Source organism: Furipterus horrens, unplaced genomic scaffold, assembly GCF_987537825.1.
Source record: "Furipterus horrens unplaced genomic scaffold, mFurHor1.1.pri manual_scaffold_2, whole genome shotgun sequence".
Classification (NCBI taxonomy): Eukaryota; Metazoa; Chordata; class Mammalia; order Chiroptera; family Furipteridae; genus Furipterus; species Furipterus horrens.
In genome coordinates, this window is record NW_028327172.1 from 44,628,483 (window position 1) to 44,655,698 (window position 27,216).

At 55.7% G+C, this 27,216-nt stretch overlaps 3 protein-coding genes across 7 annotated transcripts; 2 read left to right on the forward strand and 1 right to left on the reverse strand.

The window, feature by feature from the left end:
• Positions 1-1,834: 1,834 nt before the first annotated feature.
• On the forward strand, positions 1,835-5,222 carry LOC150018430 (folate receptor beta-like). The gene is made up of 5 exons (XM_090265040.1): positions 1,835-1,935; positions 2,241-2,408; positions 4,162-4,350; positions 4,463-4,598; positions 4,729-5,222. The coding sequence occupies exons 2-5, from the start codon at positions 2,253-2,255 to the stop codon at positions 5,091-5,093; spliced, it is 846 nt and encodes a 281-aa protein (XP_090121166.1). The 5' UTR covers positions 1,835-1,935; positions 2,241-2,252; the 3' UTR covers positions 5,094-5,222.
• Positions 5,223-8,141: 2,919 nt separating this feature from the next.
• On the forward strand, positions 8,142-22,274 carry INPPL1 (inositol polyphosphate phosphatase like 1). 4 transcript variants are annotated; one of them, XM_090265046.1, is made up of 28 exons: positions 8,142-8,388; positions 11,183-11,246; positions 11,338-11,488; positions 11,706-11,826; positions 12,076-12,216; positions 12,416-12,509; positions 12,617-12,706; positions 12,890-12,988; positions 13,099-13,249; positions 13,328-13,434; positions 13,760-13,862; positions 13,950-14,146; positions 14,467-14,584; positions 15,395-15,491; positions 15,678-15,816; positions 15,932-16,031; positions 16,135-16,223; positions 16,707-16,788; positions 16,920-17,009; positions 17,525-17,638; positions 17,778-17,866; positions 18,287-18,374; positions 18,457-18,612; positions 18,857-18,935; positions 19,030-19,170; positions 20,284-20,956; positions 21,218-21,351; positions 21,473-22,274. In XM_090265046.1, exons 1-28 carry the CDS (start codon positions 8,192-8,194, stop codon positions 21,561-21,563), a joined length of 3,795 nt encoding a protein of 1,264 aa, XP_090121172.1. In that variant the 5' UTR covers positions 8,142-8,191; the 3' UTR covers positions 21,564-22,274. The 4 variants fall into 4 exon arrangements, with proteins under 4 accessions (XP_090121172.1, XP_090121178.1, XP_090121185.1 ...); XM_090265052.1 differs by having other exon boundaries at positions 11,371-11,488; XM_090265059.1 differs by having other exon boundaries at positions 8,255-8,388; positions 11,338-11,498.
• Positions 22,275-22,877: 603 nt separating this feature from the next.
• On the reverse strand, positions 22,878-26,987 carry PHOX2A (paired like homeobox 2A). Of its 2 annotated transcripts, none has more exons than XM_090267762.1 (3): positions 26,613-26,987; positions 24,254-24,441; positions 22,878-23,387 (listed from the first exon to the last, which is right to left on the reverse strand). In XM_090267762.1, the coding sequence occupies exons 1-3, from the start codon at positions 26,827-26,829 to the stop codon at positions 22,935-22,937; spliced, it is 858 nt and encodes a 285-aa protein (XP_090123888.1). In that variant the 5' UTR covers positions 26,830-26,987; the 3' UTR covers positions 22,878-22,934. The 2 variants fall into 2 exon arrangements, with proteins under 2 accessions (XP_090123888.1, XP_090123887.1); XM_090267761.1 differs by having other exon boundaries at positions 22,878-23,411.
• Positions 26,988-27,216: the final 229 nt, after the last annotated feature.

Here is a 27,216-nt window from a genome sequence, read left to right on the forward strand (position 1 = left end):
ACATCTGTGCGTAAGCACACTCAGAGTTCTTATCATCTATCCTGCCCCGAGGACAAAGACCAGTGGGGACAGTCCAGGGTCCTGAGCTGTGGTCAGCCCAGAGAGAGGCCAGTCCAGACACACCAGAGCGTGCTCCCAGCAGCAAAGGAGGCTCAGCCAAGGTGCCCTAAGGAGGGAAGGGTGATGGGGCACTGGGGTGGCCTGGTGGGTCTGTGCGTAGGGGAGGGGCATGTCTTTCTTTAGAAAGATCACTCTTGCTCCTGTGAGGAAGGTGACCTGAAGGGGCAACAACTGGAGGAGGGAAGACCTGACCCCAAACACAGAGTTAAGGGACGTAAATTCTAGAAAGGTTTTCTGAGGCACCTTTGCCAGGGCTTGGTGATGACGTGCATATGGAAATAGTGAGAGAGAGGAATGGGTCTTATTACCAGCTCTTTGGTACTTCAGCAGCTGAGTCCAAAGGAACACATCTGTGATGGGTGGGGGTGGGGGTGGCAGGCAGTTACGGACAGGAGGCTGTCATTTTTGCCAGTGTGGAGAGCAGGATCAATAAAATGGCATTGGTTCGATCAAGCATATAAAACAAAGTAGAGTCACTCATGTCAACTAAAATGCTTTCAGTCAGCCACGACACTTTGGTTCAAGAGGAAAACTTCTTAAGTCACTCTAAGACACATCTGGCAAGGGAACACACTTAAGATATCTACTCATGTGGTCAGAACAGGCACGTCTGGCAAGGAGACACATTAAGATATTTGTCCATGTTATCAGAATGGCTATGTCTGCAGAGTGGGACCACCCATAGATAGGCTCCTGGGGAAATTCCACTCTTGCCAGCGGGGTGTCAAGCAGAACAGCCTCGTAACATCCAGAGGTTCCTGGACAAATTCCAAACTTGGTATCAGAGGTGCCAAGACATTTATTGAAAAGACCCAGAAGGGTGAAGTACACCACTTTTAGATATAACTTAGGCAAATTCCAGACCACTGCTAAGACAGCTGAGTTCCACACACCAGAGTGCTGCTCCACGCCACGCTGATCTTTCTTGGCATCAGCCACTGGAGGCTCTGCCCTGCTGGACTGAAGGCTTAGCTGCCCCTGCTGCCCACCTGGCTCCAGAGATCCTTCCTTGCAAGACCCTGACAACTCCTCTGCCCACTGTGCTGTTTCCTGGACCTGCAGACTGAGATTCTGGGACTTGGGTTCATTATTTCCCGTTGATTGCCGTAAGTTTGTGTGTTACAATACTCTTAGATTTTTAAGGAGTAGATTCTTAATGCATGTGGATGTTCTACTCTGAGTGAATCTGCATTCCATGAAAGCTGAGTGAATAGCAGTTACTGTGTGTGATTCTTGTCTATTCCTTGGTGCAGGGCTGCTCAGCAGGCAGCTATCCGAGCAGCTGCCCAGCTGACTTATAGGAAAGACTATCTCATGAACAAACGCTTGTGACAGCCAGGTGCCTCCCTTGACACTCAGCGCCTATCTGGAAGGCTGCTTTAACACGGTAGACTTTTATGAAGTCCTTCCAGTTCAAGAGTGTCTGCATTTTTTTTTTTTAAGGAGTAAGGTGGTGATCTGGAGCACTCAGAGAGAACTGAGTAGGCCAGGGACAGGATGGGGTAGAGGGAGGAAATGCCTTTCAGGAAATAGGGAAGGAAAAAGCCTGAGGGAGCAAAGCTCCTGAAAACCACCAATCTTCCCATTTCTGTAGCATTTAACCAAACAGGGTCCTGTTTGTGTGTTACATCACTTGATCTTTCCTCTTGCTGATTGGAGAACTCAGCAGAGCTGGGCCACTCCCTGCTGCTGGCATGGGAACCAGATGATCTAGGGTTTAAGGGCACAGCAGTTGCTGAACACAGGATAAGGGTGCTGTGCGTCCCTGGCCCTTTTCACCAAGTAGGGACCTGACCTATTCATTCCATTCTTAAGGTAAAGTCCTGAGAGAAGGAGTGGGTGCAAGACATCTTCTTCAACTTGGGAACAATCCTGCAGGGCCCACCTACTCACCCCAGATTCCCTTCTGAGCCCTCCTAGGCTGGGGTGAGGGAGCCCCCTTTGCCAGCCTCTTCTCCCTCAGCCTCAGGGAGCCTCAGGACCCTGGCACTGAAGGAACAAGGTCTGACCCCATCCTTCACTGTGGAGACGGGGAGACTGAGACAGGGGTGAAGGGAGCAGCCTGCATGGGACTCTGTCCCCTCAGGCCTCGTTCTCCCTAACCACAGTTTCCTCTGCAGGGACAGAAGGACATGACCTGGGAACTGACACTGCCCCTGCTGCCGCTGCTAGCCTGGCTCTTAGCCTCCATGTGCGATGCCAGAGACAGGCCAGCCCTGCTCGGCGTCTGCATGGACGCCAAACACCACAAGGCAAAGCCCGGCCCTGAGGACAAGCTGCATGACCAGGTATGGCTGGAGTGTGGCTCTGATTGGGGAGGGGCCTGGTTCTCACAGGCAAGAGGAAGTTGGGATGGTGGGGAAAGGGTTGAGGGGTCAGACACCCCATATTTGAGTTATAACTGAGAGATGAAGGTTGGAGTATTTAGGTGATGTTAGCGGTGGCCTCCTCAGAACAGGATACCATGTCAGCAATAATACGAATAATCATTTATTGAGTACGTACTAGGTATCATGTGTTTTCTGCACCTGATTTCATTTTTCCAGGGGTCCTTGGTGGTAGGTAGATGACATTTTTCACATGACACTGAGGCCCGAAGGAGGGTATGAACACACAGAGGAAATGGACATGACCAGCCCTCATGGTGGGGTAGCGGTAGGACTGGGGTGGACACCTGCAGGGTTTGGGGAGGATGTTTTTTCCTATTTTCACTACTGCCCATCCCATGCAGTGCTGGAGAGGGCCTCTCATTACTGTGACACGGGGCACAGGTATTGTACTTTCACACAGTCTATAAAAATTTATGCCACTTGGTGGCAACTGTATTATATTCTGTGTCTCCTTTTTATGACAAATATTGTTTAGACTCTTTTCTATTCTGGAAGGGAGTTTGATGCTAATAGAATGCATTTACACATTTAATTTAAAAAGTTGTCCACATAACCACCTGTAATGCAAAGAAGGAGCCAAAAGAAAGTACTTTATAAATAAATACCTACATTTCAACATGTCAGTGCTTGGTGTGGCTACATGAGAAGTTGTGGTGAAAGATCACATTTCTTTTATTCACAAAATCACTATGAATGGGGCAGCTACAAATGAAGATTGCCACAGGTGTATTCTGTTGGCAACTTAAATGCTCTGAGATACTCTAAGCAGTGTTGCCGTTGTTGACGCAGTTTTCTACAGTAGTGATGAACGCCAGTAACGCCAAACACACAGTACAGCCTTCCATTTCATGGCTTTTGTTGTCCTGGAGAATCTGGTCTATATTATATAAAAACGTGCTAAACTATTTTTTGCCTATATGTAAGATGAAGTTCAGTTTAGACCAGTCTTTAATTTACTCTTTTTAGCAAATGTTTCTGTAGTCCTAGCCACTGGGGGGCTGGAGGGGAAACAGATCTTAACACTTGCCAAGAACATGGTTATTCAACAATGTGTTACTGCATCGCTCACTCTCTTTCCTCCTTTACTCAGGATGTCACCTCCCAATGGCTTTTCAAGCCACCTTATCTAAAATTTCAACAATCACCCCATACTCCACATACCCATTCCCTGCTGTAAATTTCCTTATATAATTGATCATATCCATATAATCATATTTTTTCTCTTTTAGTGTCCTACTGTCTGTCTCCCCTGACCAGAATGTAAGATTCATGAAAATATATTTGTCTGTTTTGGTGTCTGCTATATTTTGTATAGAATAGTGGCTGGCATAGAATAGTTATTCCATAATATATTTTTAATAAATAATTTTAAAAACCTTTTATACAGTGTTAGTGGCTATATAAATGATAGTTTATTGTCCTCCAAATTCAAAGTTTATCCCAGGGTCCCATGACCCCCTGATCTTACTGCCGTAATGGAGGGTCCCCCAAGATGTAAATTCCTGGAGGCCAAGGAAGGAGGGGTCCTCACAGTGAGCATTTCTAGGACCACCTACCTGGGGCAGGAGAGCAAAACCCAAATGAGGAGAGACTAGCTGTGGCAGAAGTTTGTGGTAGGGGAAGGACTTAGTGCTGTGCCCTCCCCACCCAGTGCAGTCCTTGGAAGAAGAATGCCTGCTGCTCCGTCAGCACCAGCCAGGAGCTGCACAAGGACAACTCCCTCCTGTATAACTTCAACTGGGACCACTGCAGCATGTTGAAGCCCGCCTGCAAGCGCCACTTCATCCAGGACAGCTGTCTCTATGAGTGCTCCCCCAACCTGGGGCCCTGGATCCAGCAGGTACTGGTGTCTCCCTCACCCAATCCCAGCAGGTTGCCCTCCAGCTCAGTCAAGCCTGTGGCTGCCAACACATCTGGCTGAGAGGAGCCTTCCCATCCCACTTCCAACCCAGGGGACACAGAGCTGGAGCAAAGAGCGGATCCTGCACGTGCCCCTGTGCAAAGAGGACTGTGAGAGCTGGTGGGAAGACTGCCGCACCTCCTACACCTGCAAAACCAACTGGCACAAGGGCTGGAACTGGACCTCAGGTGAGGGCCTAGCAGGTGGGGAGATTGAGGTGGGGTTCTGACACAGGCAGTTGGAGGATTAGGGAGTGTGTAAATATTTCTAGGGTAACTAGGTGCTGAATGTCTGTGTCCACCCTCTCTCCTCCTGCAGGATCTAACAAGTGTCCAGCTGATGCTGTCTGCCGCACATTTGAGTCCTACTTCCCCACGCCTGTAGCCCTGTGTGAGGGCATCTGGAGTCACTCCTACAAAGTCAGCAACTACAGCCGAGGGAGTGGCCGCTGCATCCAGCTGTGGTTTGACTCGTCCCAGAGCAACCCCAACGAGGAGGTGGCGAGGTTCTACGCTGAGGCCATGAATTCTAGGGCCATACCCCTTAGGGCTGGGCCTCTCCTGCTCAGCCTGGCCCTGATGCTGCAACTGTTTTCTTGGCTGAGTCCAGCTCTTCCCATATGCCCCCCTTGTCTGTCTCCATCTTTGAGGACCAGTTTTGGCTCAGCTCAGGTCCACAAATGAGGGAGCCCTAAGCATGCCTGCATCCACTACCCATCGGTCTGTCATCCAGGTCCTGTCTATGGTGGGGCTTGGGGTTTTTCTGGCAGCCAGTTTAATAAATAGACAGACATATTTGTGTCTGATGAATTATTTGGTTGTTAAGTCTTTGGTGGATAGAGGAGAGATTCCATAGCATTTGGAGTCCTTCAGATTACAGAAATGAATCTCGGGTTTCAACCTTAGTTTAGCTGCTCACTATGTGAAAGGAAACAGTTGCTTGACTGCCCTCAGCCTTGGTTTCTTCCTCATTAAAATGCCACTAATAACCCTTCCTCCTCTCAGGGTTGTGAAATATAAAGGAGCTGTTGTCTATAAAGTATGTGAGCCCAGTGTCTGCACATTAAAAGTTCTTAGGGATCTTTCGCTCTTGTAGCCCCAAGTGAGAGGCAGGTCCAGGACTTCATTATTTATATTGGTCCACAGATATCCTCTTTCCCCAAGCCTTGACTGTCTGCTTCTGTGTTGAGCTCTGCAATGAGAAAACCGGTGAAAAAAAACTCACACATGATGTGGACTGAAGGGGTAGATTAGGGGCTTGGGACTCTCAGGACGAAGAGAGTTTGTGAGGAGGGTAATTTGGACGTTTCCTGGGGAGGAAATACTCAAGAGCCTTGAACTGGATCAGCCATGTGTCCTGGAGGTGTGGCTGGAAGAGGGATGAAAACTCTTACCTTTGTCCCCATCTGGGAACCCTGGAAGGTTGTTCTGTCTTTGCACAGTATCCAGAATTGGGCCTAAATTGATCTCTGGGGTTCTCACTTCCCCTTTCCTCCTGGGAAACCCTTGTCTCCATATCCAAACTGCGGTTATCCCCAGAGAGGCACGGGTGTGTGTCTGAGGACAACAGGCCGGTGGGCGTTCAAGCTAGAACTAGAATCAGGCACGAATACTCCTAGTTTAGGTCTCTCCTTGCCGCCGCTGGCTGCCCCCTTCTGGCCGACTCACCTTCCCTTATGTCAGAGGACTGACGAGAGAAGACAGGCACAGATTGGGGTTCCAGCAGGGGCCTGGGGACACTGATGGGTTCGTGGGAGTTCTCTTAGTTATTACATTTATCTAGTTTGGAAGGCCCCACAGAATCCCCTCTTCGTTCCAGGCTTTGCTCCAGCTGGATTAAGTCAATGCGTATTTGAAACAGAGTGAGGTGCTCTTCTGGACTAACTCAGACACTCAATTCAGCCAAGTGCAAGTCTGTCCCAGGTTAAGGAGGAGCCTAAGACAGCGTTCCGGGAGTTGGTAGCAGTGGGAGTGCGGCTGCGGACCTGCGCCTTTAAGGAGCTTGGGAGCGGAGGGGCGGGGCAGGAAGCGGACTCCCTGAAGGTGCAGCCGCGGGCTAGGTCTTTTTTTGGGGAAGGGGTGGGGCAGCCCTCCCATGGGCCCCGCCCCCTTTCCGACCTCCAAGTCGCTGTCCAGCCCTGGGCGAAAGGGGAGGGGGCTTGGGGGTGTTGGAACAGACTCGGTTAGGGGAGCTGCTCACTCAGCGTCCGGTCTACAAAGGCCGAAGTTTGTTGACTTGGAGGGAGTAGCTGGGGCGGGTGCGGGTGCTAATAATACCCTTCCCTTCAGCCGCCGCTTTTTACAGTTTACACAGCTGTCACCTTTGGTACTCCTTAATTAATAATAAAAATAGCCGCCGTTCGGGAGCTCCTACTGGGTGCCAGACCCTGTGCTGAGAGCTTTACAAGCACAATCCCATTGAGTCTGCCCTCGTAACATTATCCCCATTTTACAGGGCAGGAAGGCGAGGCTCGGATTGGTGCCCTGACTTGCCCGAGGTCACAAGGTGGGTCAGCGGCTCCAGGATCGAGACACCGTGCTGTGAGAGGCGGAGCCCGGGTGCTACCCCCGGCTCCGCAGAGAGCCGCGGGGGCGGAGCAGCGGGCGGGGCGGAAGCCGGGGCAGGGCGGGGGGGTGATGTGCGGCAGAGGATGGCCATCTTAAGTGGCCGCTGAGAGTCTAGGGCCGCGTCCCCCGGGAAGTGGGCATCGGAGCAGCCCAGGAGGTGGGGGTTTGCGCGCGGCGGTCGCAGCTCTGGGGGGAGGTCGGAAGCCCACGGGTCTGAGGGAACTTTCTCCTAGACGGGCAAGGGGCGGCCTGGTCTCGGACTGCTGAACCCCTCAAGGCCTGGACCTGCGGGTATGGTTGATGGTGCCAGGGAACTTGGCTGAGAGGGGGGAAGGGTTCTGCCTGGGCTGAGAGGGGCTACGAGGGACGGTGCGTGGGTTTCGAGGACACTGGATGTCATCTGGGGGTTTGTGGGGGATCTGATCTCTATGGAGGTGATCCCCTCACGGGTTTTGTAGGGGGCTGGACCCAGTGGAGTTTGGGGTTCAGGTCTAAATGGTGCTGAATTTCATGGGAGTTGGGGTCCGGACCACTAGGATGATTGGGAGAGGGATGGAAGGAAGTTCATCCTGGCGTCCTCGGGTTTTGGGAGCTCGATTCTGCAAGGCTGTAGGAGGGGCCGAATGAAAAGGATTTGGAGTGGAATCAGTCGCCTGTGGGAGTTAGGGGTCATAGTGCGATTATTGAAGGAACTCATTCTCAGAGGATGGGGCTGGGATTCCCGAACTGTTGGGGCACAGAATAGGGGGATTTGGGCTTCTCCGGCGTATTGGCCGATCTCCACGGGGTTATGGCGGGGCAGGATCCTTGTGGGGTTTGGGGATTCCGGGGTCCTACGGGAATGCGGGGGGCGGGGGCATCAACACCGCCGGGAAGAGCTTGGGGCAGGGGCGATCCGGGCGGTGGGCCCAGCGGAGGGGGAGGAGGCCGGCAGCCAGCTCTGCGCTCCGCTCCTGCCCCTCCCCCGCCACCTCTGAACAAACTTTTCTTTCTCTTCAAGTTGAGGCCGGCGCTGCAGGCGGCGGCGGCTGCGCGGCAAACCAGCCGGCCTGCGTGGCGTCAAACTGTGTCCGGATCCCCCACTCGGCCTGCTCGCCGATCCTCAGGCCCGCGGCCCGGGCGCAGCCCCAGCCGAGCCCCAGCCTTAGCCCCTCGCGTGCCAGGGGTATGGCGCGGGGCGGTGGGCGCGGGCGGCTCTAAGCCCTGCACGGGCCATGGCCTCGGCTTGTGGGCCGCAGGGCCCGGGGATCAACGGGCCAGGGGGCGCCCTGGGCAGCCCGGCCCCTGCCTGGTACCACCGAGACCTGAGCCGCGCTGCTGCTGAGGAACTGTTGGCCCGGGCAGGCCGCGATGGCAGCTTCCTGGTCCGAGACAGCGAGAGTGTGGCGGGCGCCTTCGCACTCTGCGTCCTGTGAGTGGCGCTGGGGCTCTCAGCGGGCAAGGGCACAGTCTGGGTTCCTTGAGTGTGTGTGGAGGGCTTGGGACAATGGGACGCCAGCGCCCCCCAGAGTGGGGCCTTGGCTTTATGCCGAGGCTGAGGAAGGATGCAGGGAGCACTTCCTTCCTGCTGTGTGTCTGGGGGCATTTTCTGGGACGATGAAGCAGGCTAAGTGCGGTCCTTCTGCCAGGGTGGCTGTAAGCGGGGAAAATGCAAGGAATCTCTAGCAGACCCCCTCAAGCACCCTCCAGGTAGAAGGAGCTTGAGCGGTGAGGATGTGCATTGCATGGCTGTGTGTGTGCTGTTTATACAGAGATTGGGTGTCTGAGAGGTTGGCATAGTTGGAGTTGGGGCCAGAGGGACTGATGAGGTGTGTGAGGGTGGTCAGCAGCTCCTTTAGGGGGCCTTGCTCTGCCCCCAGGACGGAGGTTGGAGCCTGCTGGGCTGTGTATGGCTGCGGCTGGGTGGGGCTGGGGGCAGAGTGGTGTTGAGAAGAGGAGGGTGAGGCTGTATAGGACCATGCTATTATTTTATGAATCAATGAGTGAGTGTGTGCACCCTGGTTCAGCTGCCCTAGCCCTGAGCTATGGGTGCTGAGTGTAGGGCTAGACTTGGCAGCTCTCTGAGTAGGCCTGGTGCTAGGCCTGTACCGATCAGCCATGCATGGCAGTGGTGTTGGGGTAAGTTTTCCTTTTTAGTTTTGGAATCTTCTCTCTGAGCTGTTCCCCACACCACTCATTGTGACACTGGTTGGGCTCCTCAGGCCTCAGGAGTGGGAGGCAGTGAGTGGGAAGCCACAGGGTGTCTTTGTTTATATCTAGTTATGTTCCTTCTTAGCCCCATTAGCTTTCCCAAACCCCTACCTCCCTATCCCTTCTCCCTCTGTTCTCTTCACATCTTTGGGAGGTGCATTAGCCTAGGCTAGTGGTTCTCCACTGGGGTTGATTTTATCCCTCAGTGGACATTTGGCAATGTCCAGAGGCATTTTTTGGTTGGTGCTACTGGCATCTAGTGGGTAGAAGCCAAGGATGCTGCTAACTATCCTATAAGCACAGGACAGTCCCTCACAACAAAGGATTATGAGGGCCGAGACCTCAGTAGTGCCGAGGTTGAGAAACCCTGACATAGGCAGTGAACCTGAAGGGAGTGGGTGCTCTAAGTCTCAGCTTATGTCCCAAATCTGAGATTCAGCCAGGAAGGCTAAAGAGCAACAGCCTAAGCAGATGAATATCCTAGGGCCCTGCCTCCTAGCCCCCTCTGAGGCATACCCCCTAATTAGGGAGGCAGGTGTTGGGTCAGCTGCTGAGTGGGAGGGGGACAGCTGGGCCTGTGTTTGGGTGAGGAACAGTTATTATTCCAGGAGGGGAAGAATCCTGGCTGTATCACTGGGAGAGGAGATGGGTGGAGTTAGGGTCTCTGGGGGGTGCTTCAGCTTCGCCAGCTGACTCTGGCTACTCCTTGCATTTCAGGAGCCTGGGAGTGGGTGATCAGAAGCATACTTGATTACCTGTATACTCACCCACATGTGCATGGGTAACATTCAAGGCACATCCCTGCCCCAACAGACATAGGTGATCTGACCAGCAGGCCCGGATATAGGCCCTGGCCTGTGCCCTTGCCTTAAATCCCAGCTTTGCCTTTTACTTGCTTTGTGACTTTAGGCAAGTTTGGGCAAATCACTTTTCACCTGTGAGCCTCAGTTTCTTCTTCTGGAGAATGGGGATAATATCTGCCTCAAAGGTGAAGATTAAGTGAGATCACATCTGTGCTAAGTTACCTAGCCTGTCACAGAGACAGGGCTCATTTAATGGGGTGCTATTATTGTTATAACAGAGGTCCACAGTCCACAAACCTATACACCCAGACACATACAGACACCTGCATGGCTTGTATCTGGTTGGCAGCCAGGAGAGCCCTGAAAGGGGGCTTGAGCAGAAGGGATGGCCCTGGTGTGTGTAGGGTCTTCTCAAGTAGGCATTTGGTCCTCTTGGGTTCTAATACCCTTTTCTGCCAAAACACACGGTCCGGCTGACTCCCTCGGGCAAGCCAGCCCTGAGTTTTGACTGCAGGGGAGCCTTCCAACCCCACTGAGTATGGTCTGCGCCACCCAGTCCTGGCTCAGCTGTCACCTGCTCAGCTGTTGCTGCCATCTGTCAGCACCCCTCTTGCCCCTCCTCAATTTGTGGCTCCTAGAGGCCTGGGTCTATCATAGGAGGCCCCCTTAGGTCATCCCAACTTCCTGGTGTCTGGGGGAGGGGGTAGAAATCCCTAAGATGACACCCTTATACTCCCCAGCAAAACTGCCCTAGACACAGCCAACTTCAGCAGAGCTAGACACCAACATAAACACAGACAGCAGGCACACGTGTGTTAGCACATCACCCATGCATGCAAACAGTGGTTACCCAGGCTTCTGAGGACTCTTAATCTGGCGGGGGCCGCAGATTGGTACCAGAGCCCAGAGGGGCTGTTTAGACAGCTGTGGAGGCCACAAAAGAGCTGCCTGTTGCGTGTGGAGACTATGTAGGTCTGGGGGCGGGGGTGGGGGTGGGGATGGGGACGGAGGCGGGATTCCTACTTGTTGGTGACACTAGCAGGATAGAAGTGAACTAGTCTCATCATTAACCCTGTGCAGCCTGGGCAAATGGTTTTAGGGAAGCCAAGCTGAGAGGGCTGGGGGCTGAGCCCAGTGGCAGAAGGAGAAGGTACCTTGGGGCTTAGATGCTAGCCTGGGAGTTACAGATTCTGACCCCTGCCTTGCTATCAGGTATCAGAAGCATGTGCACACATATCGAATTCTACCTGATGGGGAAGACTTCCTGGCTGTGCAGGTAGGAGCTTAGACCCTGACTCCTGACCTCGATTACACCCTGTGGCTTGGGATTGTCTGGCTGACCCTTCTCCCACCCTTGCTGGCTGCAGACCTCGCAGGGTGTGCCTGTGCGCCGCTTTCAGACCCTGGGTGAACTCATTGGGCTGTATGCCCAGCCCAACCAGGGCCTCGTGTGTGCCCTGCTGCTGCCTGTGGAGCGGGAAAGAGAGCCAGACCCACCAGACGACCGCGATGCCTCAGGTGCCACCCGGTGTGCAGTGTACAAATCCCTGCCCTACCCCATGCTCAAATACTACCTGCTTCTTTTCGTCCTGTTTTCTCAACCTGCCTTCCCTGAAGCCGTGATGTCAGGGCCCTTTACCCCCTTTCCATGGAAGTTTCTGATTGCCACGGCATTCCCCCATACTTCACTGAGGGCGGGAGGCCAGATGGATGCCCCACTGACCCCTGTCCACAGATGGGGAGGATGAGAAGCCCCCGCTGCCCCCACGCTCTGGCTCCACCAGCATTTGTGCCTCTATGGGGCCCAGCAGCCCCCCACCAGTCCCTGAGACCCCCACAACTCCAGCTGCTGAGAGGTAAGACCCCCAACCTCCTGCACTGGGCAGGAAGTCCCTTTCTTCTCTGAGAACTGTGTCCTCACCAAAAGTGGGGAGACTTAAGCCCCAGCCCCACTCCAGGGGCCCCCATTCCATCTCAGCCCCAGAACAGACACCCTGATCCATGGTACTCTGATTATTACCAGCACTGTCTCCTCTAGGGACAGGGTAGGGGTGCTGGGACAAGGTCAGTAAGGCCTCTAATGACTTCTTAACCCCTCCTCAAAGTGCTCCCAATGGGCTGAGCACTGTCTCGCACGAGTACCTGAAGGGCAGCTACGGGCTGGACCTGGAGGCTGTTCGGAGCGGAGCCAGCAACCTGCCGCACCTCACCCGCACCCTAGTTACCTCGTGCCGGAGGCTACACAGGTACCTGGGACATTCAACACCATGCACTGTGCCCTTCTCTCTGACCTGACCTCTGACCTCTGTCCCTGAACAGGGAACCAGTCATTACCTCCTGACTTTCCTCACCTGAACCCTTGTAGCCTCATGGTGGAGGCTGTAGCCCCCCTTCCTTGTAACTGGATTGAGGTGGGGGGTTCTTCTGACCTGATGTCTCCCCTAGTGAGGTGGATAAGGTTCTGTCTGGCCTGGAAATTCTGTCCAAGGTGTTTGACCAGCAGAGCTCGCCCATGGTGACACGCCTTTTGCAGCAACAGGTGGGATTGTGGGGAGATTTTTGGAAAATGGGTTCATGTTTTGGGGCTGAGCTGGGGACCCTCTTCATGGTGGCCTCATGAACAAGCGTTATCCTTTCTCACTGCAGAACCCACCACAGACTGGGGAGCAGGAACTAGAGAGCCTTGTGCTGAAGCTGTCAGTGTTAAAGGACTTCCTGTCAGGCATCCAGAAGAAGGTGGTCTGACCTCTGACCCCTCACACCCCAGTCCCTGACCACTAGCATTAACCTAACTGATCTTAGCCCTGAATCTACAGTTCAGCATTGATCCCACCTCAACCGTGCCCCTCCTACCTGCAGCCCTCTGACTTTGTGCCCTATCCTCCCATGTTCCCTGACTGCCCTGTCCTTGCCCTCCAGGCCCTGAAGGCTCTACAGGACATAAGTTCCACAGCACCTCCGGCTCCACTGCAGCCATGCACACGTAAGGCCAAGACCATCCCTGTGCAGGCCTTTGAGGTACATGACGGGGTACCAGGTGGGGCCTTGTGGGTCAAAGGACAATTGGAGGTGAAGGGGTTCTGCCTGCCCTGAGGTCTTTCAGCATCTCCTTGCCTCTTGGCTTGCAGGTAAAGCTGGATGTGACCCTGGGTGATCTGACCAAGATTGGGAAGTCACAGAAGTTCACGCTGAGCGTGGACGTGGAGGGCGGGCGGCTAGTGTTGCTGCGGAGACAGCGAGACTCACAGGAGGACTGGACAACCTTCACGCATGACCGCAGTGAGCCAGAACCTGACCTGGGAGGGGTGGACAGGGCCTCAGGACACAAGCCAGTGTGACCCATTCTCCATCTCCTAGTTCGCCAGCTCATTAAATCTCAGCGTGTCCAGAATAAGCTGGGTGTCGTGTTTGAGAAGGAGAAAGACCGGACACAGCGCAAGGACTTCATCTTTGTCAGTGCCCGGGTGAGCAGCAGATTGGGCCACGCCACTGGGGGCTGCAGGAGACCCCATGGAATGGGAAGAGAAGGAACACATGACATAGGCATGTCAGGGTTGGGTCTGACAGGGCAGAGAGTATGTGTATGGAGAGTAGGTGGCCTGAGGGTGGTTTTAAATACTTATTCAGTGAACATTTATCAAGCACTTGTTACAGGTGTGAGCTGTATAGTGGTAAACCAGACAGGCATGACCCTTCTGTCACGGTACCTGCTACCTACCTAGCAGGGTATTCCTGGAATGGGGGTTCCCTGGCTGCTCACCGACCTCTGACTGGCTGTTGTCCCCCCAGAAGCGAGAGGCCTTCTGCCAACTGCTGCAGCTCATGAAGAACAAGCACTCAAAGCAGGATGAGCCCGACATGATCTCTGTCTTTATAGGCACCTGGAACATGGGTGAGGCCTAGGGGCGGGGGTTGAGGTGGAAGGGAGGCATTGCCCCTGAGCAGGGGCCTGAGTGCTCCCCATCCCCTCCACCTCCAGGAAGTGTGCCTCCTCCGAAAAATGTGACATCTTGGTTCACATCGAAAGGACTGGGGAAGACCCTGGATGAGGTCACAGTGGCCATACCCCATGACATCTATGTCTTTGGGACCCAGGAGAACTCAGTGGGTGACCGAGAATGGCTGGACCTGCTACGCGGGGGCCTGAAGGAGCTCACAGATCTGGATTACCGCCCGGTGAGGGGGGTCACCTTGTCCTGTCTCCTCTCCTCACACACCACCCCAAACTATCCTGCTTGATCTTTTGGTGACCCTGAGGAACACAACCTGACTGACTGTTCTGGTCCATGGGACTATCCTTTAGGAGAACTAACCTGAGTCTTTCATGCTATGGGAGGGTCTGTTTCTCTTTGGCCTCTCAGAAAAAAGGCAGCAGGTCTTCCTATCCTGTGCCTGCCGGAACAGGACATGGTATGGGCTGGGGGCGGGGGTGGGGAGGAGGGGTTGTAAACAGTGGCTGAGCTTGGGACAGAGGTGACTCTATACCCTCCACCCAGATTGCCATGCAGTCACTGTGGAACATCAAGGTGGCTGTGCTGGTCAAACCAGAGCACGAGAACCGCATCAGCCATGTCAGTACATCCAGCGTGAAGACTGGTATTGCCAACACCCTGGGTGAGCAGAGTGGGTGGGGCCCCTCTGTCCACACCTAATGCTTCCTCTCCAGCCCAGGATCTCCCCCTTTGGGGTGGTCTCAGCTTTCCCACAAATAGAACTCTTTCAACTTCATAAATTGTGTTCATATTCTAAAGCTCTTCCGGCCCCACCAGGAAGGCAGGCCAGGATAATTACCTCCATTTCATAGATGATAAAACTCAGGCGCTGGCTGGTGTGGCTCAGTGGATTGAGTGCTGGCCTGCAAACCAAATGGTTGCTGGTTCGATTCCCAGTCAGGGCATTTGCTTAGGTTGTAGGCCAGGTCCCCAGTTGGGGGCATGTGAGAGACAACCACACATTGCTTTCTTTCCCTCTCTTTCTCCTTCCCTTCCCCTCTCTCTAAAAATAATTAAGTAAAATATTAAGAAACAAAACACTCAGGACCAGAGTGGTTGAGTGACCTGTCCAGTCACACAGCTGGTACATGGTGAAGCCTGACATAGTGCCCAGGTCTATTGGTTTGCAGTCCAGAGTTACAGGGTGCATTCTGGCCAGAATCTGTCGGTCCTTGCAGCTTCACCTTTGGGATCCCTGTGATCTCCCGGGGCTCTGCTCAGACTGGCAGACGGACTTAGGCCATTCAGATAGACTGTGTGCCCCAAGGGGATCTCCAGAGAAGGTGTGGGTGTGTGTTTGGGGGCCTGCCTGTCTTCCAGCATCTGGGGGTGGGGGAGTTGAGAGGATCTTCCCACTGCTGCTTTGATGGGCAGAAGGGAGAGCTGGGAGCTCTCTGAGGGTGACTTGGGCCTTTTTTTCTTGTCCTGACAGGAAACAAGGGGGCTGTGGGCGTTTCCTTCATGTTCAATGGCACTTCATTTGGCTTTGTGAATTGCCACCTCACCTCAGGAAATGAGAAGACTGCCCGGTGAGGGGGTACCTTCCCAAGTGGTCTCTTCACCCTCACCCCCTGTTCACCTGAAATCTATTCCCTCTCCCATATACCAGTCCCTGACCCACCTATATCCCTGTCCTGAGACCCCCTTCTCTGTTATCCGAACTCAAGACCACTCTGTCTATCCTTGACCTTGACCTTCCTCTGTCCTCACTGTAGGCGGAACCAAAACTATCTGGACATTCTTCGGCTGCTCTCGCTGGGCGACCGCCAGCTCAATGCCTTTGACATCTCTCTGCGTTTCACTCACCTCTTCTGGTTTGGGGACCTCAACTACCGCCTGGACATGGATATCCAGGTGCAAGTAGGGCCCAATGCGTGGCTGGTAGGGTGTCAGGGCTAAGGGTCAGATGGGTTCTCACCTCTGGCTCTGGCTCAGGGGAAAGTCTCCAACCTTTGTGTCCCCACCCCAGGAGATCCTGAATTACATCAGCAGGAAGGAGTTTGAGCCCCTGCTCAGGGTAGACCAGCTCAACTTGGAGAGGGAAAAGCACAAGGTCTTCCTTCGATTCAGTGAGTGTGGGCCTAGTTGGAAGGAGGTCTGAGGGTCAGAGATCGGTGATATCCCTGAGCCCTGACCCTGCCCTGACCCCAGCCTGTCCCCTGCCTTCCCTAGGTGAGGAGGAGATCTCATTCCCGCCCACCTACCGCTACGAGCGGGGCTCCCGGGATACATATGCCTGGCACAAGCAGAAACCAACTGGGGTGAGTGAGGTGGAAAGGGGCTGCAGTGAATCAAGAGTGCTTGTGGGACCCTGGCCGGTGTGGCTCAGTGGATTGAGTGCCAGCCTGCAAACCAGAATGTCGCAGGTTGATTCCCGGTCAGGGCACGTGCCTGAGTTGTGGGCCAGGTCCCCAGTGGGGGCATGCAGGAGGCAACTGATTAATGTTTCTCTCTCTCATTGAGGTTTCTCTCCCTTCCCCCTTCTTTCTCCCTCCCTTCCTCTTTCTGGAAATAAATTAATCAAATCTTTATTTTTTTTTTTAAAGAGTGCTTGTGGGGTCAAGGGTGTAGACCTCTGCAGTTACCACTCCAGTGCCTCTGAGGCTGTAGGGGTGACACTAGGTGTTGTGAGGATCCAGGGGAAAGGGTGTGGGGCCTCATTGGCCCTGGGAGATGGGAGGGGCTTATGCTGAGCAGACCCCCAGCTGTTGGCCCTGACCATGCTGCTATCATCCTTGCCCCAGGTCCGGACCAATGTGCCTTCATGGTGTGACCGGATTCTCTGGAAATCCTACCCTGAGACCCACATCATCTGCAATTCCTATGGTCAGAGCCTCACAGACAGGGCGATGGGCGATTCTGGGTGGTCACTGTCCTGACTCTGCTTCAGCTTTGGGAAGTGGGAGCATAGAGTGAACAGTTTTCCCCTGACTCCCCATTCCTATCCCCATCCCTAGGTTGCACTGACGATATTGTCACCAGTGACCACTCCCCCGTGTTTGGGACATTTGAGGTTGGAGTTACTTCTCAGTTCATCTCCAAGAAAGGTGACTATTCTGGATGTGCTTGTGGCTGTGGCATACATCTGGGTGGGCACAGGTGGAGACCTGGGATGTCCATGGGCTTGAATGTACTTACGTGTGTACACATACATGCAGGGATGTTTCTGAATATGATGTGTGAGGGTGTCTGTGTGCCTGGGTCATCTTAAGAGGTACATGCCCATGAGTGTGTATATGTGTGTGTGTGTCTGCCTGAGGCCACATATGTGCCCCTGAATGTGCTTGGTGGTGTGGTAGATCAGTGGTGGGCAATCCCTGAGGCATTCTGGTCCCTGGTCCCCTCTTAGATGGCCTCTAATCCTTGAGTTATCTGTCTGCCCCTATCCAGGGTCTGGGCTTTGGCATTTTCCTATTGGTTTCTTGGAACTGGGGAGGCCACGCCTGGCCTTCCCTCCTGCTCTGCCAGGGCCCCTGAATTCATGTCCCAGGGCTCAGTCTCTGTCCTGTCCCTCTTGTCACTGCTCAGCCCTCCTGTCTGCCTTCCTCTATCTGCCCTTCAGGGCTGTCGAAGACTTCAGACCAGGCCTACATTGAGTTTGAGAGCATTGAGGCCATTGTGAAAACGGCTAGCCGCACCAAGTTCTTCATTGAGTTCTACTCCACCTGCCTGGAGGGTGAGAAAGGGCCCAGGGCTGGAGTGGGCCAAGCAGGGTGGGAAGCCAGAGGTGCCCAGAGCAATCAGCTCCCTCCCTGCTTATGGGGAAGGGTAGCTAGGAGGCAGTACTCAGTTGGGTGTTCCCCTCTCCACCCCAGAGTACAAGAAGAGCTTCGAGAATGATGCCCAGAGCAGTGACAACATCAACTTTCTCAAAGTGCAGTGGTCCTCACGCCAGCTGCCCACGGTGAGGCTGCAGGCAGGGCCTGGGCTTGTGGGTGAGGGCAGGGAGAGGGTTCAGCAAAGTGCATTCAGGGCTGCCCTGGAGGACAGGTGGAGCCAGCAGAGTGCATGCTCTGTGTACATGTTAGGGGGTAGGGGGTAGGGGGTAGGGGTTGGGCATGAGTAGAGAGGGTGTTTGCTTTACTTGGGGGATGTGGGACCAATTTACACTTCATTCATTCGTTTGATCAATTAATTCATTACAATGCTGTTAAGTGCTTTGAAAGGCCCATGCAGGGCCATGTCTTCTATATTAAGGATTTGGGATCCTTTCCTTAAGAGTTGAGTGGGAGTGATCATGCACGAGCCTGAGGGCAGGGGTGAGTGGTGTCGGGCAGGAGGGGGTTTGGGGGCTTTGCTCTCACAGTGCCTCTCCACTCCCCAGCTCAAGCCAATTCTGGCTGACATCGAGTACTTGCAGGACCAGCACCTCCTGCTCACAGTCAAGTCTATGGATGGCTACGAATCCTATGGTGAGGGGCGAGGGGTGCCCAGGAGCACAGGAAGGGATGCAGGGCCTAGAAAAGTTTGGCAGTGTGTTGGTTTGCCCTTCAGGGGAGTGTGTGGTGGCGCTCAAGTCCATGATTGGCAGCACAGCCCAGCAGTTCCTGACCTTCCTGTCCCATCGTGGCGAGGAGACAGGCAACATTCGTGGCTCCATGAAGGTGCGGGTGCCCACAGAGCGCCTGGGCACCCGTGAGCGACTCTACGGTGGGGGCTCCATTGAGAGGGGTGTGGGGCATGAGATGAGATGGTGTGGGCAGTCTAGGAGGGAAGGACAGGGGTGTGGGGAGGGCATGTTGGAATTCCTGGAATATAGTATTTGGGAGCTCTACAGCCACAACAGGGGTGGGCCTGCCCTCAAGAGTAGCTGGGAAAGGGCTGGAAGATCAGTGGGTGTCTGGGACCCAGGACCCCAGGTCCCCTCTGAGTCTCCTTTCCCTTTATCCCCCAGAGTGGATCAGCATTGATAAGGATGAGGCAGGAGCAAAAAGCAAAGCTCCCTCTGTGTCCCGAGGCAGCCAGGAGCCCAGGTGAGCTGGCGCTGTTTTGGGTGTCATGTGAAGGAGTGCTTGGGGGCCTTTGGTCAGCCCGTTTCATCTTTCCTGCCCTGTGCACCCCTTGCAGGTCAGGGAGCCGAAAGCCAGCCCCCACAGAGGCCTTCTGCCCGCTGTCCAAGTTATTTGAAGAACCAGAGAAACCACCACCAACTGGGAGGCCACCAGCCCCGCCCCGAGCTGCTCCCCGGGAGGAGCCCTTGACCCCCAGGTGAGAGAAGAACCCATCACTCCTCCCAACCCCATCCCCACCCCGCTTTATCTATCCTGTACGTGGCTCTCAGGGCCAGCCTGGGGACTGTCTGCTGCTTGGGTGCTCTGCTGCCCCACAGCTGGAGGTGCCAGGGCCCTGTGCCCATGGCCACTCTGTCCAGCCAGGCCTCCCTTAGGTGTGGCTCTCTGAGTCAAAGGGAGCATAGTCAGCCTTTCCTTTCAATTCTGCCTTAAAAAAATAGAATGAGAAATTGTTTCTGCAACAGCTCTCTCCATGTAAACAGAATTAGTTGGAGCCTTCTGTGTGGCGAAGGCACATGCCTCAGCTCGAGATTTGCCCCTGCGCTTTCGGTGGAGCGCTGTCCTACGGAGTGCACACCCTGGAAATGGGTTTGTGGTCAGATGAGCTTGTGAAATGGTTCTTGCTAGATTTGTCCCCAGTGCACATTCGTATTGGCAAAATCTCTGAGCATGTGGACAGGAAGGAAACCCTTTTTCAACTCTGTTGAATATAGTTTCCCAAACTTAACAGTCCAGGAAACCTCTCTTCCACACAATAACTATTAATATCCTGGGGAACTAGTGTTCTGTGGATTGTACTTTGGGAAAGTGAGGCTTGCTTTCTAATTATATCCAGTTGTCACCGGAACTTAAAAATTCATAGGTCCAGTCTGGCCCCCTTTCACTCACCTTCAGCTGTCGGCAGTCATCTTGGTTTCATTGCCAGGTTATGGAAAACTAACCTGCCTCCAGAGGATTTTCCAAATCAGGCTGGTCATTCTCATTAAAGGCCTGTATTTCTCTGCCTTCTGGCACCTGCTTTCACCCCTTGAAGCTCAGGTTTCAAAGTTAACAGTTATAAAAGATCTGCGAATCTCAGCAAGTGAGGCAAGGAAGTTTAGGTGTTTTTTCATTCAACTGCTTCTGTCCCCCAATTTCAGAGATAAGGACAGCAAGGGCCAGAGAGGAAAGTGATGTGCTCAAGGTCCCATGCAAGTCTAGGACTGAGGACCATGTCTCTGACTCGCAGTCCAGTTTTCCTTCTACTGTACCCACTACGTTCACTTTGGGTTTCTGTGTCCTGACTTAGTTCTCCTGCTCCTTAACCCAGGTTGAAGCCAGAGGGGGCTCCAGAGCCCGAAGGGGTGGCAGCTCCCCCACCCAAGAACAGCTTCAATAACCCTGCCTACTACGTCCTTGAAGGGGTCCCACACCAGTTGCTGCCCCCAGAACCACCTCCACCTGCCAGGGCCCCTGTCCCACCAGCCACCAAGAACAAGGTGGCCATCACAGTACCTGCTCTACAGCTTGGGCGCCACCGGCCTCCCCGTGTGGGAGAGGGGAGCTCATCAGATGAGGAGTCTGGGGGCACACTGCCCCCTCCAGACTTTCCACCCCCACCTCTGCCGGACTCGGCCATCTTCCTGCCTCCAAGTCTGGATCCTTTGCCAGGGCCAGTGGTCCGGGGCCGCAGTGGGGGTGAAGCCCGTGGCCCGCCACCTCCCAAAGCCCATCCAAGACCCCCACTGCCCCCAGGCCCCTCGCCCACCAACTCTTTCTTGGGGGAGATAAGCAGTGGGGATGATCGCTCCTGCTCGGTGCTGCAGATGGCCAAGACACTGAGTGAAGTGGACTACGTTCCTGCTGGGCCTGGCCGCTCAGTGCTCCTGCCAGGCCCCCTGGAGCTGCAGCCACCCAGGGGACTGCCCTCAGACTATGGCCGTCCTCTCAGCTTCCCTCCACCTCGCATCCGAGAGAGCATCCAGGAGGACCTGGCAGAGGAGGTGTGTGGACTAGGGGTGGCTGGCTGTGTATGTACCTGAGGTGTGTGCTTGCCCTTGGACCGTGGTATCCTTTTACCCCACCATTCAGCACTCAGTGGTGTCCTCTCCAGCCTGAGCTGGGCACTGGGGAGTTGGGGGACAAATGAATTAGCCCCAGATCTTGCCCCCACCCCACCCCATGACGTGGTAGAATGTGGCTGTCATTCAATGCTTCTCTGTATGTGAACACCTTCAGTGCTCCCTGACATCGTTTTTCCTCAGGCTCCGTGCCCGCAGAGCGGGCGGCCCCCTGGGCTGGGTGAGGCGGGCATGGGTGCCTGGCTAAGGGCCATCGGCTTGGAGCGCTACGAGGAGGGCCTGGTGCATAATGGCTGGGATGACCTGGAGTTTCTCAGGTAAGGGTGGGGCTAGAGGCAGGTGGGGTAGGGTGGGGCTGGCCCCCGGGGTGGGGGGTGCGAGCTATGGGCCCTCTGGACCACCTTGCCAGTCTCCCAGCCTCTTACCCGCTTCCCACAGCGACATCACTGAGGAGGACCTGGAGGAGGCTGGTGTGCAGGACCCGGCTCACAAGCGCCTCCTTCTGGACACCCTGCAGCTCAGCAAGTGATAGCGGTGGCACTATGAAGCTGCAAATTCAGCCCCCTCCCTCCCTCCACGAAGACCCTCCCCATGACCCCAGAGTTGAAAAGTTAGGAGGGGTGAGACAGTACCTCTCTGCGTATTTATTGGGGATCTGCGTTCCCCACTGCCCAATCATTTGGAATGCCCTAGTTAGGACATCCTACCCCTTGCCTTTTACACCCTGGGCACCAGCAATCAGTTGCCGTGGTTACCAAGGACCTTGGTTATTCTGGTGCTCTCCTCCCTTTCTGGACCCCTCCTCTCAGCCCCAGGGATGTCCGAGGGGTCCATTTGGGTACTCTGGGTCCCCACTTTCACCACTGTTTCCTCTGGCCTGAACCACAGCCTGAGGGGCTCAGCTAGGAACTCTCTCCAACCCTTACTCTAGGGTGTCCATCCGGAAATGAAGGAATAGCCCGAGGACCAGGCTGGGGTTTATTTAAGCTTTTCTGTGTGGGTTTAAGGAGGGTGGGCACTTTGATATTATTGGGGCCTGTTGGGGGTGGGAGGTGGATATCTGCCATAAAGTGCCAGTTTGCTTAGTTCCCTCTGTCTCCTGGCTATGCGTAGCACCCTTGGGTCCTTGCTGGAGGCAAGGGAGACCCAGCTGTTGCAGGCAGCCAGCCTATCCCTGTCCTGGGTAGTACTCAGAGGGGTTACCAGCATGATGTCTTCAATAAATTAAGTTTTATTTGGATTGAGCAAAACTCACTTCAATAAATTACAAGTTTTTCAAAGGAAAAGGGCAACAACAACAGAACAAAGAAATCAAAGAGGAAAGCCCTCTGTCCCATTGCCCTGGCAGCACCCCCCCAGCTCCTCTAAGGGGCCTACCCGCTGCACCATACTGATTGCCAGATGGGAGGAAACACTGAGGGACAAATCGGTGGGACCCTTCAGGCTCCTGATTATCCTGGCGACCTTACATGGGTGGGCCTGAGGGGTGGTGCAGCCAGCTAGCTGGTCGCCAAGGTGAAGTGACCGAGCCTGCTGCAAAGTGAGGGGAGGAGCGGGCTCTTCCTCCTTGAGGACCCTCACGTTCAAGCTCTAGTTAGGGACGGGCGGATACTTGATCCCAGTTCCAAAGAAAGCCGTGCTAAAGGGCTTCCGAGCTCTTTAGGGGAGGGGGTACCGGTGAAAAGTACTCCACCTGCTGGGTGGGGCTGGTGAGGACAAGAGTGGCCCTGATTTGGTCTCCAAAACTGGGATGGGCGCACAGGGTTCAGACACGGTAGGAAGTGGGGGGATGGGAGGGGGGGCTTCCAGGCGGGCTGCCAGGATGGGGAAGGACTCTACCAGGTCTTGGAGGGGCAGGGGCGTCTCTGGGGCCAAGCCCGGAGCCTCCAGAGTCCAGCGGCTAGAAGAGATTGGTCTTCAGGGCGGGGCCGGGCTTCCGGTGAAAGGAGGACAGAACCCCGGAGAACGGCCCGGGCCCCGGCTCTGCTGGCTGCCAGGCCTTAAGCAGCTCCGCCGCCCCCGCGCCAGGCCCGCCGCCGCCACCGCCGCCCGCCACACCGGCCCACAAGGGGCCCTTGAGCGGCTGTGGCCCGGGGCCGGGCCCGGGCCCGGAGCCCAGGGTGGCGGGCAGCGGGCTGGGGCTCAGGCGCGGGCTGGACAGGCCGGGTGCGGAGGGCGGTGGCAGCGACGCGGTGCTGTCGGGCGTGGGGCTGCACGTGGACTCTTTGGAGTCGTCGTCCTCGGACGAGCAGCGCGCCTCGCCCTTTTTGGCGCCCGCCGCGCCTGCCGCGCCCTTGGCGCTGGCCGCTCGCTCTTGTTTTCGGAACTTGGCCCGGCGGTTCTGGAACCAAACCTGTGGGCACAGGGGCCGGTCAGCCTGGGACCGCAAGGCGCTAGCGAGACTTCAGTCCGGAAGGGGCCGGGGCAGGATGATCACCAGGCTTCTGAACGTGGCCCCTCTGCCCTCCACCACTCAGCTCGTTGCCCTCCTCGCTTCTCCTCCTCCACTTGCCCCTTCCTCTAGGTCCGTAGGGTCTTCCCCTTAGGCTCACCCGTGGACCCCGCTGGAGGGGGCTTTGCCTTGGCTTTCCTCATCAACCAAGGTCCTGTCCCCCAATTCCCTCCTACAGGCTCTGGAGTACCCAGGCGGCGGAGGCCGGCTTAGGACATTAGGAGAGACCTTTTGTCTCCAGGAAAGGCGGGCCAGCTGGACACTGTACTGAGATTTGTAAGATAGACATCAGAGTCCGCCCTGACACGGCTTTCCTCCGCCCTGCGCCCGGGCTTTCCAGCTGCAGAGCTGGGAATGGGACCTGGCGCTGACCGGCTATCCCCCACTCCATCTTGCTGGACCCTGAGACCTCTTCTTGGGCATCCCTTTACCCACTCGGCCTCCGTTCTGGCTTCCCAAGCACCACTCTGCATGCCCGGCCCTACCAGGGGGACTGAAGGGAAATCGTGAGTCTGACCAGCTCAATTCTCCCGAGGTCTCAGGTCTGCCAGGTCCTGGTCCCGCCGCCTCTCCAGGCTGCCTGTCCTCTCCTGCCCAAGGACCCCCGCCTGTACCTGGTCCCTGGCCCTACCTAGCTCTCCGCCTGCAGACTACACCTGCCCTCTGCCAAATGAGGGCCCTCTGTCCCGCAACCCCACAGGTGTCGGGCAATAACCTCCAGCCCTCTCTGAGCACACATTGCGGTACACACGCGGGTAAACACGCACCTGCACGCGAGCTTCAGTGAGGTCGATCTTAAGCGCCAGCTCCTCCCGCGTATAAATGTCCGGGTAGTGAGTTTCTGCGAAGACACGCTCCAGCTCCTTGAGCTGCGCGCTCGTGAACGTGGTGCGGATGCGTCGCTGCTTGCGCTTCTCATGGAGGCCCGACGGTTCCGGGAAGAACTTGTAGGGCACTACGGGTGTGCGCGGGAGGGGGAACAACCAGGATGCGAGCATGAGGGGCCGCGCTCAGCCTGCTGTGTGCTGCCCCTGAGGAGATGGCTCACTGTCCCCTGCCTCTCGCCTGGCCCCTGGGTCTCGTCCTCTCAGCCTCGGATTGAGCGTCTTCCCTATCCCTTGCTGGAGTCGGCAGGGGTGAAGGCGGACAGGGCGAAGTGAGATCCAAAAGCGGCAGCGAGGGAACCAGAATCTGACCCTCCCATCAAGGTCGCTGACCTGTCGTTGGCCCTCGCCCTGGACCTGCCACCTCCAGCCAATCCACCATCCTGTCCGATCCTTCCATTAGCGTCTCTCCCTCAGTTAGTACCTACCCCCACCCCCACCCCGCCCCTTGGCTTCAGGTTCTGCCCTCCCACCCTAGCCTTGGCTGGCTATCAGCAAGGAGGATTTCCTCAGTAACCAGTCCTGGACCTCTGCTGGGCGACTGAGACTCCCCTGCTTGGGTCTACTTTCAATCCCGCCATAGGCTCTCCGTGGTGTACAGATCTGGTCCCCGCTATCCCGCCATCTCTCTCCATCCCAGGCCTCATTTCCTCAGCCCCATCTCACATCCCAGTCTCTTCCAGGTGTCCCCTTCTCTTCCGCATCCCTCTCCAACTTTCCCCTTCTGGACCATTCTCTTGGTGCCCTTTGGGAAGTGTCCCTGCTTCTCCCCACCCAGGTTCCTGATCTTCTCTTTGACTTACTTCTTCCTCCCAGGCATCCCTCTCTGCACCCCAACTCCCCCAAATCTGGTCCCACCTCTCCCCTCCCTCTCTTCCCATCCCTGTCGCTCATCTACCTCATCCCAGTCCCCACTGCCCCATAGACACTGTTTCTGACACTTTCTCCCTATCCCACTCTCCAACCCCCATTCAGGTGTCCATGTTTTCCAGGGGTCCCCAATATCCTTTATCTTTGTCCTATCTCCCTAGTTCTCTCTCTCCTCTAATCCTTGTCTCCAGTACTGTGTCCTGTCCCCATCTTCTTCATCTGATTCCATTTTTCTTCGTCCCCATCACCCATACTTCCTGTCTTCATCACCTGGTTCTTATCTCTATCTCCCCAACCCTGAGTCTCCATTTCTCCCAAGGTCCCCAATCTCCCCATCTTGGCTCACACCTCTCTGTATCTGTCCCGACCTCCCCATCTTAGAACTCTATTTCTCTGGTACTCATCTCCCCGTTTTCTTTCTCCATCTCCCATTCCCCACCTGCATAGGGCCCAGAGTACTCAATCTCCCCATCCTTGTTTCATTTTCTGGCTCCATCTCTCTGGATCTCCTTTCCTCAAATCCAGGTCCTTATTCCACCATTCCTCCCTACCCCCACCTCCAGGTCCCAGGCTTCTACTTGGGTCATGGTTGTCTTCCCAGGAAGGAAGGAGATAAGGAGACTGGGTGGGGCAGACTGGACTGTAATCCGAGGAACAGGGATGGCTGAGAGGCTCCATGAGGCTGAGGGTTTAGATGGGGACTTGGATCAAGGGGCTTGGGGGTTTTAGGGGAAGCTTCTGGGTTCTGCAGGACTCTAGCTGGGAGAGTCTTCAGAGGAAATGGCGAAATGAAAGTGGCTTAATAACCTGGACACCCTTTTCTACAAGTCATTGAATGGGTTTCAGTGGTGGAAGAGGGTTTGGGCCCAGGTGGAATGGATCCAAAACCGGGCAGGAGGGACCTAATGGTTCTGGGGCTCTAGGAAGGTTTTCATCTGGGCAGCTCAGCCGCTGTAAGTGTCTTTGCTGGGGATCGAGCATGCAATGGGGTGAGGATGATAAGGAAGGAGGGGTCCGATTAAACTGAGCCTGGAGCGTCTTCCAAGGATACAGGGGATGGAGAGGTTTGGTGGTCAGTCTTTGCAGTTGGGGTCGGGAGGACTTGGTAAGGGGTCTGGGGCTGGACCGGCTGTCTGTTTCCTTGACTCTGAGAGCGTGGGTTAGGGATGTGGTAGCTGGGAAGGATAAGTGGGTGGGGTTCAAATCTGCCTAGGGTAGAGGGGGACTTGGGGTCTGGCAGGGCATTGGAGGGTCTAGCCAGGGCCGGGAATGGTGGCGGCTGTGGGGGACTGTCTCAATCACTTGCTAAGTAGGGAAGGGGCTGGCGGTTTCGCGGGATATGGAGGGAGGATTAGGCTGGGGCTGGGCTCACCTGCCGAGTAGGGCGCGGGCTGGTGATCTCGTAGAGCGCCAAGCGCGCAGTTGGAGGAGCCGAGCGTGGGGCAGGGTGGCCCGGCCGTGGGGAAGGCGGGCCGTAGGGGGCTGTATTGGAAGCCGCCGGGCTGGCTGCAGGCGCCGAAGTCGCCGTAGGCGGACGCCTCCATGGCCGCCACGCACGAGTCGTACGAATTGAGGTAGGAGTAGTCCATCGGCCCGGGGGGCGAGGACGCGGGCCGGGCTAGGCCGGGTCGGAGTCGGGGTCCTGGGCTGGATGCGGTCCGGATGGGGGTTCGAACGACAGGCGCGGAGGACCTGAGTCCGGCTCTGAGAGCCCGCGAGTCCGCCCGCCCCGTCGCGGCCGCGTTCCACCTGGGTGCAGCACCAAGTGCAGCCTTGCTCGGCCAGCGCGCCTTTTAACGCGCAGCACCCCGCGGAGGGGGCGGGGCGAACTCTTCGGGGCGGGGCCCAGGCGACCCAGGCCCCGCCCTAGACACCCCGACCCCACTCCAACCCAGAAAGGTACCCGCTGCCCTCGGATGGTCTGGGAGGTTTAACGCAGGGCTGCGCAGGGCCCCGGTACTAAGAGTCTCCATCCC

Coding starts and splice junctions, on each gene's coding strand:
- PHOX2A (XM_090267761.1), bottom strand. CDS start 26,829: ATGGACTACTCCTACCTCAATTCGTACGACTCGTGCGTGGCGGCCATG. Junction 24,442..26,612: donor GCCCGCGCCCTACTCGGCAG/GTGAGCCCAGCC, acceptor GCACACCCGTAG/TGCCCTACAAGTTCTTCCCG. Junction 23,412..24,253: donor TCACTGAAGCTCGCGTGCAG/GTGCGTGTTTAC, acceptor TTGCGGTCCCAG/GCTGACCGGCCCCTGTGCCC.
- LOC150018430 (XM_090265040.1), top strand. CDS start 2,253: ATGACCTGGGAACTGACACTGCCCCTGCTGCCGCTGCTAGCCTGGCTC. Junction 4,351..4,462: donor TGGGGCCCTGGATCCAGCAG/GTACTGGTGTCT, acceptor CTTCCAACCCAG/GGGACACAGAGCTGGAGCAA. Junction 4,599..4,728: donor GGGCTGGAACTGGACCTCAG/GTGAGGGCCTAG, acceptor CTCCTCCTGCAG/GATCTAACAAGTGTCCAGCT.
- INPPL1 (XM_090265046.1), top strand. CDS start 8,192: ATGGCCTCGGCTTGTGGGCCGCAGGGCCCGGGGATCAACGGGCCAGGG. Junction 12,510..12,616: donor CACGCCTTTTGCAGCAACAG/GTGGGATTGTGG, acceptor TTCTCACTGCAG/AACCCACCACAGACTGGGGA. Junction 13,250..13,327: donor AACCTTCACGCATGACCGCA/GTGAGCCAGAAC, acceptor TCCATCTCCTAG/TTCGCCAGCTCATTAAATCT.